At 43.8% G+C, this 15,520-nt stretch overlaps 1 protein-coding gene and 1 long non-coding RNA gene across 5 annotated transcripts in view; both read right to left on the bottom strand.

Annotated features, from left to right (window-relative positions):
- Nucleotides 1-1,975: 1,975 nt before the first annotated feature.
- LOC146252322 (uncharacterized) lies at nt 1,976-3,841 on the bottom strand. Its single transcript, XR_014732167.1, has 2 exons — nt 3,238-3,841; nt 1,976-2,836 (listed from the first exon to the last, which is right to left on the bottom strand). It is a non-coding gene; the product is annotated as an uncharacterized LOC146252322 (long non-coding RNA).
- A 193-nt stretch (nt 3,842-4,034) lies between these two features.
- Nucleotides 4,035-15,520, bottom strand: part of nphp4 (nephronophthisis 4) — a 72,228-nt gene continuing 60,742 nt past the window's right edge. For 3 of the 4 annotated variants that reach the window (XM_084681411.1, XM_084681410.1, XM_084681412.1), the window contains exons 20-30: nt 14,216-14,430; nt 13,331-13,557; nt 10,770-10,959; nt 10,199-10,282; nt 8,987-9,143; nt 8,576-8,655; nt 8,188-8,273; nt 7,562-7,733; nt 7,082-7,261; nt 5,961-6,104; nt 4,035-4,619 (exon numbers count right to left, since the gene is read on the bottom strand). In XM_084681411.1, the coding sequence (XP_084537537.1) occupies nt 4,479-4,619; nt 5,961-6,104; nt 7,082-7,261; nt 7,562-7,733; nt 8,188-8,273; nt 8,576-8,655; nt 8,987-9,143; nt 10,199-10,282; nt 10,770-10,959; nt 13,331-13,557; nt 14,216-14,430 (1,676 nt within the window). In that variant the 3' untranslated portion in view covers nt 4,035-4,478. The remainder of the gene's footprint in view (nt 4,620-5,960; nt 6,105-7,081; nt 7,262-7,561; nt 7,734-8,187; nt 8,274-8,575; nt 8,656-8,986; nt 9,144-10,198; nt 10,283-10,769; nt 10,960-13,330; nt 13,558-14,215; nt 14,431-15,520) is intronic. The other variant, XM_084681414.1, reaches the window with a different exon arrangement.

Below are 15,520 nucleotides of genomic sequence, written 5' to 3'. Positions count from 1 at the left end.
AATGTTTAGCAGTGTCATAGGTAAACCATAGGGGACCTTTTTCCCCATTAAGATGAAGCCGAGCAGTTTAGACAGGCTTTATATTATAAAACTCTTATTTTAGGTGAAGATACAGTGTCAAAATGTAATCTTGCCAACAGATAATAATCACAAGGTTACAAGTCTGTGCCTGTCTGCTAGCACAATGATCAGTGCTGCTTTCGCATCAGCCTGAATATAAATGTGGCCTTGGGAGTGACTTATAAACAAGTACATATGAAAGCGGCTATCTTTGTAGTTGTGGAAAGCTTTGCCTGTATTGATCTGGACCTGGTCAGTAGCCAGTACAGCCTGAATAGGGGTCAGACAAGAGAGTCTGTTACCGGGGTGGGCAAATGAATGCAGCAAAATTAAAACACCCATCACTTTGAACTGCCGGACGCTTATTCCATTGTGCTGCTTTTCCTAATTATGCAGTACCCACACATTCTGCTGACATAAGAAACTCTTCAGTGACGGCCAATAAGCACTTCATATTTCATTTCCCTTTCCTTCTATTCAGACTGCCAGTTTATTAAACCAGATCTCCAATGGCCAGCTCTGAAAGTCCTTTGATTAAATCCAGGAAATGGGACATGATTTCCCTTTAAAATTCATAACGGGGAAACACTTAAGTAATTCAAATCCCTTCAACTGTTTAAGCAGTTGATATCTACAACAGATTGACCAATTCCACCCTAACTTCAGCTTTTCATTTGATTTCATTTCCAAGCTTTCAAGTTGATAACATGAGTTACAGTGCATTCACTATTTGTCTTCCACCTTTTCAAAAGCTTTTCCAATCAAAATACAATCAGTCGGCACAATTTATAGCGCTGTTTGTAATTTAATTTACTTCACCTTTTTTAATCTGGTCTAATATGCTGGAGGCTGAATAAATCAATGAGGACTGCTTTTGTGCATATTCATTTTCCATTACTGTTCATAACCTGTGCTCATTGTCCCTGTCCTCGCAACCTAATCACATTCTCCATCTAATGGGGCTTTGGAAGCTTTTACACACACCGCTGTCAAAATGTGTAGAAATATCATTTATGGTGAGCACAAGGATACCATAATAATAGATGAATGACCGATTTGACAGTACTTTTTACCTAACACACTGTTAATGCACCCTGGTGCACCTTGAATTGGATTTTGGTTACACAAGTTGACACAAATGGCCCTTTCTGTGAGGATGGCTTCAAAAATACCGAAGATTAAGGGTTTGGAACGGCTTTGATTTTGACTCAACACAGTGACTCCCTTTGTACGTGGTGAAGTTTTGAATCTGTACGGCAACTGTTAGGACTAGCAATAAGTGCTATGTCTGCATCTCTAGAGTCATGACCTGGGGCTGAGTATGTAAATGCTGCAATTTTCAAAGACTTCATTCAACCAGTTGTCTGCCCAGAATACAGATGCTATTTTGATTTTAGTTTTAGTACTGTAGACACCACACATGAACCTTCAGTTCACTCACTGTGCTGACAGGGTGATCTGCTGTAGGTCTACAAATGTCACTGGTAGTGTTGAGGCTGTTAGATGCTACGGTCTGTCTGTCTGTGGATGACACAGCTGGAACAGATATGCTCTCCTCAGCTGATTCATGGTCAGGTGAATCAACAGTGGAAACGTCAGATGTCTGATGTTAATGAACTGAGTTCAGTTCCAGCTCTAGGAGTCATCATAACTGGTATACTATAACAAACTAACTGACTCTATTTGATGCAGGGGAGGTATTAACATTGCAGTTCAGAGGATATGATCTTTAATGAATGGACATCATGCATCCTGTAATATCTAAAATGTGTTATGTCTTATTTTGCATTCAATGGCTAGCGTCCTTCCTCTCTATATGTACCTTAGTAAGACTCATTTAAAGTTATCATATGTGTGCCATATGCCCTGCGAGAAAGTGCTTGCAAAACAGTAAAATAAACATTCATAAGAGATGTTCATTGGAGATGCCAATTTTAATATGCTTTGCAAAGTAGAAAATATATAAGTATATACAGAAACAAAAATACCTCACAAAATATAATGTTCTGACTCACTGGTACAAAGGCATATGCAGCACACGAAAGGCAAATACATTCAATTAAATTGCTGCACAGGCACTGAATGTCAAAGTGTTCCTTGTCCACACTGAGGTTAATCCTCAAATGTCACTCAGAGGGAGAGAGAGAAAAGTCTCACAGAATGAGTGGGTACATTTCTATGTGTAAGGCTGCCATCTACTGAGAAGTATCCTCGGAATGTGTTTGTCGAAAGGGAACAAGGGATGTTCCTTCAGATGAATCAATTCCTTTGTGTGTGATCATGACCATGATTGGGTCCTGTTAGCAGCCAGGTAATGCAGTAATCAACGCTGTAATTGAATTTCAGACGGTCCTGCCACTGTCAGCGGTGAGTCTTAAAAGGAGATGGTTAAGCATGTCTCCTATGATTACCCCTCTCTTTGTTGCTCTCTTTCGACTCAACTTCTCGACCCAGCCATGAGCGGCAGATTGTACAATTCACAACAGTATTTTTCACGCTCTCTTGTCTCTCCCTTGCACACACGCACTTGGAGGTAAACAGAAAAGCAGACATACGCTGGCACAATCACACACCCTCCCACTCATCCACTTCACCAGTCAGCAACAGTCAGCTATGCTGAATTCCTGCTGAGTCGTGTACCCGAGAGAGGGCTGATACATGCTTGGACCCAGCCTTTGACATCATGGCCCCTCCACAAGATGGACATAAACACACATTCACAGCTTGTCCAGGTCCCGACGGCCGGCGCTTCTGAGGTGATTTGAGGTTTGCACACCTACATAGTTAAGAGAACAACAGCCATTCCTCCAGCTAACAGCATATCAGGGTAACTTCTCTTTAGTGCACTAGACATAAGCACTTCATCCCCAGTAACAAGCAGGGCAGACAGGGTGCGCTGACTATGCCACTGCACGTACGTGTAAATGCTGTCGGCAACAGCAGCACCGGACAAACAGCTAATGAGGCATCAGTTTCACTGCCCGCTCAGAGGAACAAAATGTCTTTAAGATTGTTACATATTTCCTAGGAGAGGTCCATTGGCGATGGGGACATTTTAGCCCTGACTAAGTATTCTTAACTGTGTCTTAAAGCTAGCTGCCAGTGGGCTTTTGAATTATAGGAGGTCCAGGAGACTTGAAACGCACAAAAGGACTGAATGTAAACGCTACCTCGTACCTCCAGTTGAGGAGTCTTTCTCCGTTCCCTCACAACGAGCCGACGCTCCCTGCTGCCCGCATTCTAATGAGAAAGAAAGGGAGGGGGGATTGTGTAACACAGAGTTACATAAGACGGGGGTTGTTGACAGAATGTGCAAGGGAGGGCCTGGGCGCTCTCTCTCTTATAGAGAAGCATGTTGATGAGAGGAGAGAAATAGAGAGAGAGAAGGGGGAGAGAAAGAGACAAAGGAGTGAGCAAAAAGAGAGAAAGGGGAGGAGGTTTAAAGGGTGCCGATGTTAATGAGGTCTCTCTGAAGAGATGCAAGCCCTGTTGAAAAGAGCACCTCATTACGGCACATCTAATTATGACCTTGGAAACATGGAACAGGTGTGTGTGCTTCTGTGTGTGCCTTTCTGTGCGTCTTGAAGTGATTGGTGGGGAGGTATGCTCCGTCTTGATCAATGAACAAACTGTTGTGTATACACTAGTCACATGATAATGTGACATGCACCTTGAGTGGATGAGAAAAACGAATAACCTTTGAAATAAAGAAGAGGATTCCGATCCTGTGTATGTATAATATGTGCTTACAGCCAAGTCATTCTTGGCTGCTTTGTGATTGTGTGTGTGGAGAGAGAGAGAGAGAGAGAGAGAGAGAGAGAGAGAGAGAGAGAGAGAGAGAGAGAGAGAGAGAGAGAGAGAGAGAGAGAGAGAGAGAGAGAGAGAGAGAGAGAGAGAGAGAGAGAGAGAGAGAGAGAGAGAGAGAGAGAGAGAGAGAGAGAGAGAGAGAGAGAGAGAGAGAGAGAGAGAGAGAGAGAGAGAGAGAGAGACTTGTTTAAAATGAACAAGCTCACTCTTCAGGGTATGTTCTTTTGGCATCATGTGAAGACTTTACTTTGGATTCTTGAAACATTTCCTACATATTTAGGTGAAATTGCCAGTATATTGTTAACTGCATGACTTCTCCACCCATGTGCAAAGTTATTGCTTAAAATAGCATTGCAGGAACATTTGCCTCAAACAGCAGACAATCACTTACTTTAAAAACCCACACACACAGTATAATATCCAAATGATCACGTCTAACTTTCTACTCCTTCTCTGGCTTCAAATTGTTTTTTTATGCAATGTACCTTTAATTGCACTGAGCCATCTACTTTAAATGCTTGACACTTTCAGTAATTGCTTGAACCAAATATTGTCAACATTACAACTTTACAGTAGTTACTCAAGGGCCCGGTTCAGAATGGAGATGACTGTCAGGAGTACTTGACTTTCACACAAAAGGTCTCCTCTGTCTTCTCCTCCTGGTTGTTCACGTAGACGTAGATTTCTTGGCACCCGGGACTCTGGCTGGAGGCAAAGCGCAGTCCGATGACATAGCTCTGCCCTCCACCCACCTGAAGACAGGCCGACAAGCTAAACTCAGATATCTTTCACCACATCAATTCAGTTAATTCAGCCATTGCATTTTAAAAGGAATGATTGTGCAAATGATGCCATTTTCAATTGAGCCTTTAGGGTAAGTTTGCCATGGTCCGACATTTTTTTAAATTGTTTTCCTGGTTGTGTATGATGCTCTCAGCCCAACAATACAAAACACCCATGGGGAAACGCTGAATGAGATGACAACAACGGCTTTGTCTGAAACCTCCCATCAGAATAGACGTTTCCTCTAATTATCAAATTAAATAAAAGTCAACTTGAATAACAGAATAATTATGTGAAGAAAACAGGAACAGTTTTCACAACAGCGTGCTGTTTTCTGCCATGCTTAAGCTGTCTCCACTACACACGCTCACCCAAATTAACTAACGTCAGTGTATTACTTTGATGAAGTTTGTAATGTAGGGCCCCTATTAACACAGTTCTATATGCTTAGCATTTGTTTGCAGCTTGTACTGTTCAAAAGGTTGTATGGGGACATTTTTTGGCAAGACCATTTCAGTGAGGGCTAAATTATTCTGCTATTTCTCTTTATTGGCCTTCTAAGATATATATGGGTCAATGTTTAGGATTTACTGTGTAATCTTCCAAAAAGCATGGCTGTATTGATCTCCGCTGCGCTTTTGGCCTCACTTGTGTTTTTATAGTGGCAGGGTAGTTACTTCAAGAAGGAAAAGTGTGTCCATTCACATTTTTGAACATCTACTGTAGATCTAATAAGTTCTTTAGGGACCACAGCACCTGGAGTCATGCTGATACAGCTACTTATTTTCTCCCGGCTATTTGGCATTTTGCTGCTGTTTGGAGTCAAACTGTTTGGAGTTCATTTCAACCCTGTTCATTTAAATCATTGCTACTCCATTTGCACTGATATTATATTACACCTCAGCAAATGAAAGCCAATGATGTTGATGACTAGTTTATGTCTCATGTTTATGACTTGTTTATGAGTCAATGAATCTTCTATTAGAGACACTAGGGGTAATGACTAAACATGGAAATAAATCAACAGTCCTAATGGCTTCATTATTTCCTCCTATTACTTCATATAAACTAAACAAGGCCCACATCAACTGTTTGTCCTAAAGCCAAATGAGGAAGGTGGTGGAAGATCATTGGTCAGTCTGGGGGCTGTTCCTTAGCATTGGACTTAGTGGGCTACCTGAATACAGAACTGGTAACTAGTTACCCTATAACCTTGTCTACTACATATTTTTCCCCATAAAATATCTTACTGGTCTTCAGTACACATATAATGCATAGCTACATGATTTGCTGTTGACTAGTTGTCTAACCTCAAAGTGGTCTTCTTTGAACTGAAGAAGGTCTGGGTGGTCCGAGCGCAGTAAGAAGACTCTGCTGCTGGTGTAGGGGTTGGTGTATGTGAGCTTCCTGGTGATGCCCCGGCCCTTCCCTACAGGGACGGACACCTCAAACGCCTGGATGATTCACACAGGAACACAAACACACACACACCCTTGTGGTAGACATTGCCTTTAGGCACAACCCTCAGACCAGCTCACCCTACTCAGACCCTGACATTAGATGAAATACTGACCTGGCTTTAGACTCTAGCGGTAACTCCTCGCTACTCTGGCCAACAGAGGCAGAGGTAAGGCTCTAGTGGTTGTGAGCCATGTTAAACACAGGTCAAAACACAACCAAGGACACAAGTGATCCAAACGAAACCATTAAAGACACTGTCGGGATGCAACAAAAGGAAGCCCACGGCATGTCATACAGTATTTATGTCAATAATTCTGTTCTTTGTGTTTTTATATTAAAAACTAGGATACATTCCCAAATCCAAGAAATATTATTAATAATGGTTATCCTGATTTAGATTCTTCAGAGGCTACTTTTATTTTGTCCATGAGAGCAAATGTCATTATCAGACTAGTATGTAAAATCACTGTGGAAAGATAACGTCAATCCTTAGAGCGACTTTGATTGGTATTCCAATGTAGTTGGATACGAATCGTCTTTTATAAAACCAAGTCCCATTGCATGTGCACAAATGACAACATTGTAGAATACATCCACTGTATGGAATGCTTCCACTTTATGATGATGTAGAAAAGCGACAGCAACAACATTCTGTTTAAGCTAAATACAGTCATTTTTGTTCAATTTTCAAGATGTTGTTATGTTGCATTTCAGTTGCTTGTATTATAGTAGATACAGTACAAAAAAGATGGAAGCAAAGACACTTGACTGTCCCTTTAACTGAGAAAGTCCCTTCTGGGCACATCGGCTACCAGTTCCAAGAGTGTCATTGTCTTTTACGGTAGTTCAGTGACAAACATCATCATGGTTTCAAGACCACTTTGAAGGATTATGTGTTTTGTGTGAGTGAGACTGTTTAAAGTGTGTGTGTGTGTTCAAGGTAAAACTCAATAAGCTTTGATGGGTTTACCTTGGAAAGAAGGGGCTTTTGAATGTTGAGACATAGAAGCCAGCCAGTGACCAGGGTGTGGTGCTCCACATCCACCATGCTGAGGAAGACAAACTTGCTGCCTGGCTTACGAGGCTGCACACGCAGCTGTACCTCCTGCACAGCCCCAGGGGGGAGCACAAACACCCCAGCTGGGTCCATCTAAGGAGGGGTGGGTGGACGTACAGTGTGGGGGGACACACAGATAGCCAGAGATGGAGGGTGGTAGGAGAAAAAACGAGGTTAGAGGAGAAAAGAAAGTGAGAGAGTTTTCCAAATGGTTCATTTCACTGTTCACTTCTATTACTTGGATTTTCAAATACATTGAGTAGGTCTTCCAACATTTATTCATGTTACAGGAAGTACAGATCTCAAACTGACAGGGATAATCTTGTGTTTACATGTTTGTCACACGATTGTCGGATTTTTGTCAGACACTGACTGTTTCTCAGAAACCCATACCTTGACCTCCAGCTGATGAGACACGTAGCATTTGACCTTCCGGATGGCTTGGGTGCCCCTCAGCACCAGTGATTGACAGGTCTGCTGGCCAGAGTAGCAGCTCAGATCCACTCTCTGCAGGAAGTGGATATACACCAGCCATATCTGGAAGGGCGTCGCCAGCCACTTATCGCTATGGAAACATTATCAAAGACAATTTGTTCCCATGGGAAGATTGGAGCGATGATAGGCGTTGATTTATCGCTATGGTGATATCACAAGAGACGGTTCTGACATCTTCAGCTCCTCGTTCACACTGGATCTTACTGGGGGGAGGAAATCCCTGTCATTGGTTTTAGTTCTAGTTCTCTTTGAAAGTGGAATGAGGGGAAAGGAGAAGGTGGTGAGTTCATCTCTTTAACCCTCCCTTAAGATTACAGGCCAAAAAGAGCGTGGCAGTTAAAGTCTGATGAAGAAATTGATTTTGCCACGTGTAGCAATCAGCAGATCCCACATCCTGATTAAGTCAATGAGATTAAGTCTGCATGAACAAGCTAATCAGTTAAACATTGTGGAACGACCATTACCACATCTCCATGCTGGGCCAAGTGTGCATGTGTATGTGTGAGTGTGTGTGCAATACATACGTGTAGATTATGAGGAAGAACTTTTTGATTTGTGGACTGGGACATCCTGGAACTTTTAAATACAGATCTCGAGGCTCCCCTTTTGCCTAGAAATGAAAGAATAAATTGCAAAGACTAAACATGTATGCAAATCTCTTATTCACTCCATTGTGCTGCACTGCATTCCTGCAAAGTTCATTCCTCAATCTTTTGTGAAAAGATCAAACGGTTGACACCTAAGGTGCTTTCGTTTTGTTCATTTATGTATACGCATCGTACGTTTTTTTCTTTCTGTTTGCCTCTTTTTGACTTACAGAAATATGACCACCTTAGGCTAATGAATACCGTAATTAACTTGCATCTAATTTTAGCAGCAGCCTTTTTAATATGGTGCAAATTCCACTCTCACCACTAGCCTCGTTTCACAGATGACATTGGGGTCACTGCAGCGCACTGAGATGGGAGTTCCAGCATCTGAGTCTCCCGCTGCTGTCCCATAGTAACAGCAACGCCAGGTAGTGTTAGTTTTGGTGGTGGAAGAGACATATATATACAAACAGGAGAGAGAAGGAGGGTATGAAAGAGAGCAAGAGATAAAAAGCAAGAGAGAGAGAGAGAGAGACAGAGAGAGAAAAGGAGAGAAAATGAGAGAAGAGGGCAAGAAAGAAGAGAAACGACAATTTAAAAAAGGCCAACAGAAAGAGCAAACATCATTTAGCACAACACCTGATGGCATCATGTGTGTTTGTGTCCGTCTGTGCAACACAGCGGACCGGGGCTAGCGCCCGGAGCAGGGGCTAACGGGGCTAATGATCCACACCTGCTGGGTCCTCCCAGGAGGAAATGCGGAGAGACTTCTTCAGGAAGCAGCGCTCGGGGTGATAGAAGCGGATGGACTGATCCACCATAGAGGGCGTGGGCTCCACCTTCACTTGGCAGATGGCCAGAGGTTTGCCGTCCTCTGACCTGAATGTCACCTGGCCAGGTAAGGCCACATGGGAACAGAATGTTGAAAAAAATATAAGCGTGAATATGATTATTACTTTGATACAGTGCACGGTCTGTCCTAGGGTCAAAGACTAGGACAAGATTTGAAGGACATAAAGACTAGAATTCTTGATGGAGTGCAATTCAATTGAAGATCATGACATGTATCGATCACCTGTATTGATCACCAGATTACACACAACTACTGTATCTATCGCTAGGTATGGTATCACATGAACAACTTTTGCAAACCTATGATGACAGCATGTTGAGCCAATACCCAAAGGCTCACTGTCACATCCACAACAAACTGATGACACCAAAACCTAAACCATGACATGGCATATTGTGAGCCCCCTGCAACCTCCAGCCCTTGAGTTGTGTCTCACTTTGATGATGGGACTGACAGGGTTGCCAGATTTGGCACATTGACAGCTGTTGGGATTGTCAGTTTCAGAGGGCTATGGGTTTGATCTGGACTGACCTCTGACAGGAAGCCTGCACTGAGGAGCAATGCTGGAAGACTGACACACTGGCAGCACAGCCACAGGCGTCTTAGCAAATATTACATCACCCAATGCAATGGAGAGGTCTGCACTTTTTCATTCTGTCTGTGTTGCAGCAAGCTTGTTCTTGCACTAATGCATTATGGGAAACTGTGTGCACATGTCGAATAAAAGCAATTATCTCCACTGTATATGTAGGTGCTGCTGCGTATGTGGAGGTTGTTTCTAGTAAACTACAAATATGAAGCACCAAGAGCCACTGACTCATTTCTATTTCAAAACTCAATATTCCCCTAAACTGAATGATCGGAAATATCATTGGCAATGGCACTGTATGGATGTTTCAGAAAAATTGATAATCTGTTTGTAATGCATCTCAGATCCATGGCGTACCATAACTCCAGCCTACAGATGGTTCAAATAGGAATTTACGACCATAATACAAAGAAAAGGGCGTCATCTAATGTTGCCATACATGATGATGAAGCAAACTGAAAATGTTTTGAAAAGACAACTATCTTGGTCCTGTGCATCCTTACCTTGACTGTCTTGGCCAGTATGGTGTTGGACTGGTGTTTCTTAGCCACCTGAGTTTGTCTGCCTGTGGGAAGGAAACTTGGTCCCTGTGAGGAGCCAAATACTTGAATCAATACAAAATACATAGACAAATCAATGCTGATTACAGCTGAATGAATTTCAAAACATAGATGAATCAATGCTCAATACATGGATGAATTGATGTTCCAGTCATAGACAGGTCAATGCTAAATATTTAGATGAAGCAATTATACATACATGGATGAATTCATTTATCAGGCAAATCATCTGGGTTACAAGATTTGACAGTTTCATGAAGTTTTGATGAGATCTTCATGAACTCGATACAAGACTTCCATCAATATTGCCTATATCATGGGCTTCAAATATGAACAGTATTAACCTGCCAAATCCCCTGTGCGAATAATCTACTGTGCCATGTTTAACCCTTACTGTCATATTTGCATAACTCGCCCTTGTAGAGTAGAAGTCAGAGCCTCATTAATATCCCTAAGGCTTAGACTGCTGCTGTCTTAGTATCTGGTGTTTCTGGGTTGCTATGGTGACATGTACCTGGGGTACGGCAGAGTGCTGTGAGTAGAACGTCTGGTATTTGAGGGGGATATAGACACTCTCTTTAGGCCGGAGGTAAACCTGGGGCGTTAGGGTGTTCCCTTTGAGCTGAAACATGTTCTCCTCCAGAGGGGTCAAGGTTTTGGTCAGGTCCTTGAAATGTCTCCACTCTGCTGAGTCTGTGATGACGCTGAATGGAGGGGAATGGATAGGAGAGATGTTTCATGCTTTAATACCAGTAATGACAAAAATGCCACTTTTCAGATGACAGTGCAATTGAAGTTTGATCAGATACGTACTGTTGCTTCAACGTCATTTTTCCAGTTACCATTACCCTAATTGTAATATAACAAATACTAATAGAGTTAAATAATACATGACCAGGTCAAACCTGACTTAGACAAAGACAGTTCTACCAGCACTGTGAACAAGAAAGGCAGGAGCATGCTGGGCTAGCACACTCTGTCTACAGTACACCGTTTTCAGAGAACACTGTCTACAGTACACCGTTTTCAGAGAACACTGTCTACAGTACACCGTTTTCAGAGAACACTGTCTACAGTACACCGTTTTCAGAGAACACTGTCCACAGTACACCGTTTTCAGAGAACATTGTCTACAGTACACCGTTTTCAGAGAACACCGTCTACAGTACACCGTTTTCAGAGAACACCGTCTACAGTACACCGAAGAGTATACAGTACAGTAGTGTAGAAGGCTTTGTTTTCAATTACCGATGGAGTGTTTCATAATCGTCATTGTAAACCTTCCATCCCCCGCAAAAATGGATTTCCAGAGAGGGTGTAACAGGAAAGATATAACATACTGGGGTACCGCGTTCTGCTTTCCGTTTCCTCCTGCTCTTTGAGTGCAGAGATTTCACGCGTAAGTACATAAAGGAAGGGACTGCTCTCACTTCAAAGCGTCAAGCCCCAGGCCTGGAGGAGCGAATTTCTCTCAAAAGACGATGAAGAATTTATGAATTTCAACAACAAAAAAACTCCACCTTGCTTAATTAGGGTTCTGACTCGACAACCATTTTCCAGTGAGCCCCACTGTGATTCTGTCTTCCCACTTCCCAGTTCTCGTCGGAGCAAAAGAGCGTGTGTGTAGCTAATTACAATGACAAAACGTGTTTGATGTAAACAGTGATGAGCATGAGCGTGCCTGTTAGTGTGTGTGTGTGTGTGTGTGCTCTTGCACCACAGTTAAGTCGAGGGAAGGATAAAAGAAATGTGTGCGGACAGAAATCCAGTAGGGGAATAATAGAGGAAGGACGCAGAGAGTGCGAGAATGAGAGAGAGTCTGGGAAGAATACTAGGTTTGTCTGAGGAGGTTGAAAGGCATTGTAAGAAGATAATTTGAGGCAGCAACAGACGGAAGAAAGGTATTAGGATTTAGCATGAGGTAAAAAAGGAGGAACATAAATAAAAAAAATCCCTTCTCCAGGATTGCATAAAGGTATCTCCGCAGCCTTCTCCTCACCTGCAGCAATGGCAGGGGCCTGGTGTCACCTAGCCAGTACAGCAGAGCTGTGTAAAATGGATGGCAACAGGTAGAGGACATGTTCTCTCCAACCTGAAAGACCGCAGGGCTTCCAACTGCACCAGCACAACATCAAAGGGCTCATTTGTTTGCTATCCTCTTCCTCAAAAGCAACACTCTAGTATTCAGGTCAGGGTTCATACTTTTTCACCTGTGTTTGTTTGCAGACAAGGGTAACCTACAACGCTGCTCTAACCTCTCGAGACATCCTTGCCAAACAGAAACTAAAATATTGATGAACAGCGAAGTTGCACCCATGTGAGTTTCCCAGGTTGCAAAGACCTTAAAACATGAGGGAGTTTCCTCGGATCTTGGCACAGCATTAATATGGAGGAGTTGGCTAAATCGACATCTTGTAAAAACTCTGCTAACCACTTGCTTTCCTCTCTGCATAACCCCCACCACACACACACGCACATCCTCTTTAAGCTCCCAAGAAAGAATCCTTGCTTTTCGGCACACAGCTGTGGTGTTCTCCTGATCTCCAATTAGACCCCGAGATGCCGTTGGCCGCGCTAATGCTGTAATGATTCATCTGCACGGCGCTCCAGCCACTGTTTATCAACATGAGGTATGCTAATCCCACAAAGACCTGAGTGGAATCCATAATGGAGGACTACAGGGCCGTGGCCAGTGAACAGAGAAACAGGAATTGGGTGGTGCCTGTTTAGCCATAATAGGCTAAAGGTATGGGGGTGGGGGGAGAGGTATTTGCCCGTCGTAATCTATGCATCTGGTTCAAGGGCAATTGATTGCTACGCAGAAACCCTCATTTGCTCATTTCGGGTAGCAGGCTCGTTTGAAATATAAATGAGGTCTGAATTGGAATTAGAGAGATTGAAGTTGGGCGGGCGGGGGCTGTTGCTGCTGAAGATGCAGTGGTTCTAAGCCTGGTTCTTTCGCACACAAATGAACGCACACACATCCACTCATAGAAGGATGAGTAAGCTTGAGAAACACATCAAAACCATCTCATAAAACAGGAGCCTCAAGTTAGTAAGGTCTTGTATGCTTACCTGAGCTCTCTATCATCACTCTCAATGGTTACGGTCTGCTGCACGTTGTAGGGGTTCTTGAGCACAAACTCAAAGAACTCGGCAGTTCCCAGAGTGGCGTACATGATGTGCTGGGTGGTGATGGCTCTGCTCAGCATGTTGGTAATGCCTTCCACTTTGCACCTTTCCCGGTAAGCCTCAATCAGACGCAAGTCCCGCGCCAACTGGGCACGCTCCTCTCGTCTGCCCTGAGAGGAGAAGGCAGCAGATAAGACACTGGATCCATTCAAACACTTTGCACAGCTGGGGAGGTTAGCAGCTGAGCACGACGTATAAAGATCGAGCAGCAACATGGATCCAGACCAAACCAGAGCATGCTTAACAATACCTCTGGCCAACATTTTCCAGACAACATTTCATCGTTGATAAACACATCACATGGCAACTCAATACGTTGAATTCTTTTCTTTTTGTTGTTCTGTAGCCCATTTTGACAAAATGACGTCCTCATACTGAATGAAATGTAGAGTGCTGGCATGCATAGGGCGTTCTAATTGTTCTTCTCCAGCTGAAGAGCTTCATGTTCTGTGGCGTGCGCACCCCTGGGGCAAATAAACAAGACGTGCCCCCGGGCCCCAAGAACAATTAGCACAGACTGTCCAGGTGCTGGAACACTGAGGCCTGAGGGGCATTTTGTCACCATCATTTAAACCCCGCGGCTCACAGAGAGGCTTGTCCATAGCCGAGGGCCTCCCAAGACATATTTCACAGCGCGGTGCGCTGGAATTGAACCGATTATTTGCTTCAGTTGGCCATTTGAATTGCAAGTTAAGGCGGAAGGTGTGATTGGAATGCCTAGGCTGTAAATTGAGACACAGGTCGACTAGTGTGCAACATTGACCTTACCATGACTTTGGTCTTGACATCATTGGCCGCTTCTGCCTGTCCCTCTCGCTGGCGGACGGCAGCCATGCGCTCGAGCTTCCGCTGGCGAACGTCATCCATCTCGCCCCAGGTATGCCCACCAGACACCAGGGTTGCATCCTTGATCCTGCTCTGGAGTAGTGCCAACAGGTCTCCATCGACCTCCACCATCCTCTGTGCCCTCGCCGTGTTCTGAACTGCAAAAGCAAAAACATGCACTTTTTTTGCTCTCCATAGCTTATATTCATGCAGTGAAAGGGCTGCTGGGCCACTACTGGAAGCTAGAGTTCCATCCGACACACTAGGGAGTGAAACGGCATCAGTTGATCATCACGGTACGCACCTCACGGTTTGGTGCATGCAGTCAGACGAAGAATACATCTGAGTCAGAGGCGTTTCTACTTTATGGAAACGGATTATGAGGTTGATCAGATTAAATGAGCGAAAACGTTTTCCCCCTCATCTGTATTTTAGTTTGAAAAATGAAAAGAAGAAAGTTACCTAGAGTGAATGGCAGTTTGCCACCGCTCAAAATGAATACAGGGGCATTCATCGGACTTCTGATCAAATGTCCCAAACATAAATTGTTAGTCGTTTTCACAGTCAGGTAAACAAGACTTTCGTGAACAGATTGACAAAGTTTAGGACCTAGCATTTAGGATTTGTTGCTTTTTCCTGCTGTACCAAACTCATATCTAACCGTGACCCCAAAACCGCGGTACGTACCAAACCGTGACTTCTGTGAAACGTTGTACCCCTACGGGTCACTAAACCTTATCTCAGATGTGTGTTAGCACTGGGCATTCCTGGGTTTCCCACAGTGAGCCACCTCTTCTTTCAGCTCTTCCAGGCCTCACAGCTGACAACAGCCCTTGAGTCACTGTTATTGACTGTACCCGTGCTAGTCAAGAGAGCACGTTTGTCCCTTATCCATGATCCTGTAATCGGCGCCGTGGGATACAACGGCATGAAGACAGTACTCCTCAACCGATGGTGAGATAAACACCTGACTCTAATCCAGCACAAATAATCCAGGAATAAACAGAGTGATCCAATAAAGACAGATGCAACACGTGTGGGATCAAAGCAGGAGAGATTGGGGAGGGGGGGATGAGGGGGAGTAGGTGAAGTGTACTGCCGCTCTCTGAAGCCCTCTCTAATGTAGTGGAAGGATCTGTTGGCACTCAGTGATAACTAACCATGGGGGGGGGGCTCACTCATCAAGGCACGCAGCCATTATGTCTCCCTGCCCTATCTTCTCCTCACCTCCACCTTCTTCTCCTGGCA

Source organism: Hypomesus nipponensis, chromosome 18 (genome assembly GCF_054491055.1).
Source record: "Hypomesus nipponensis isolate SF chromosome 18, ASM5449105v1, whole genome shotgun sequence".
NCBI lineage: Eukaryota > Metazoa > Chordata > Actinopteri > Osmeriformes > Osmeridae > Hypomesus > Hypomesus nipponensis.
This window is presented reverse-complemented; position numbering and strand designations above follow the sequence as displayed.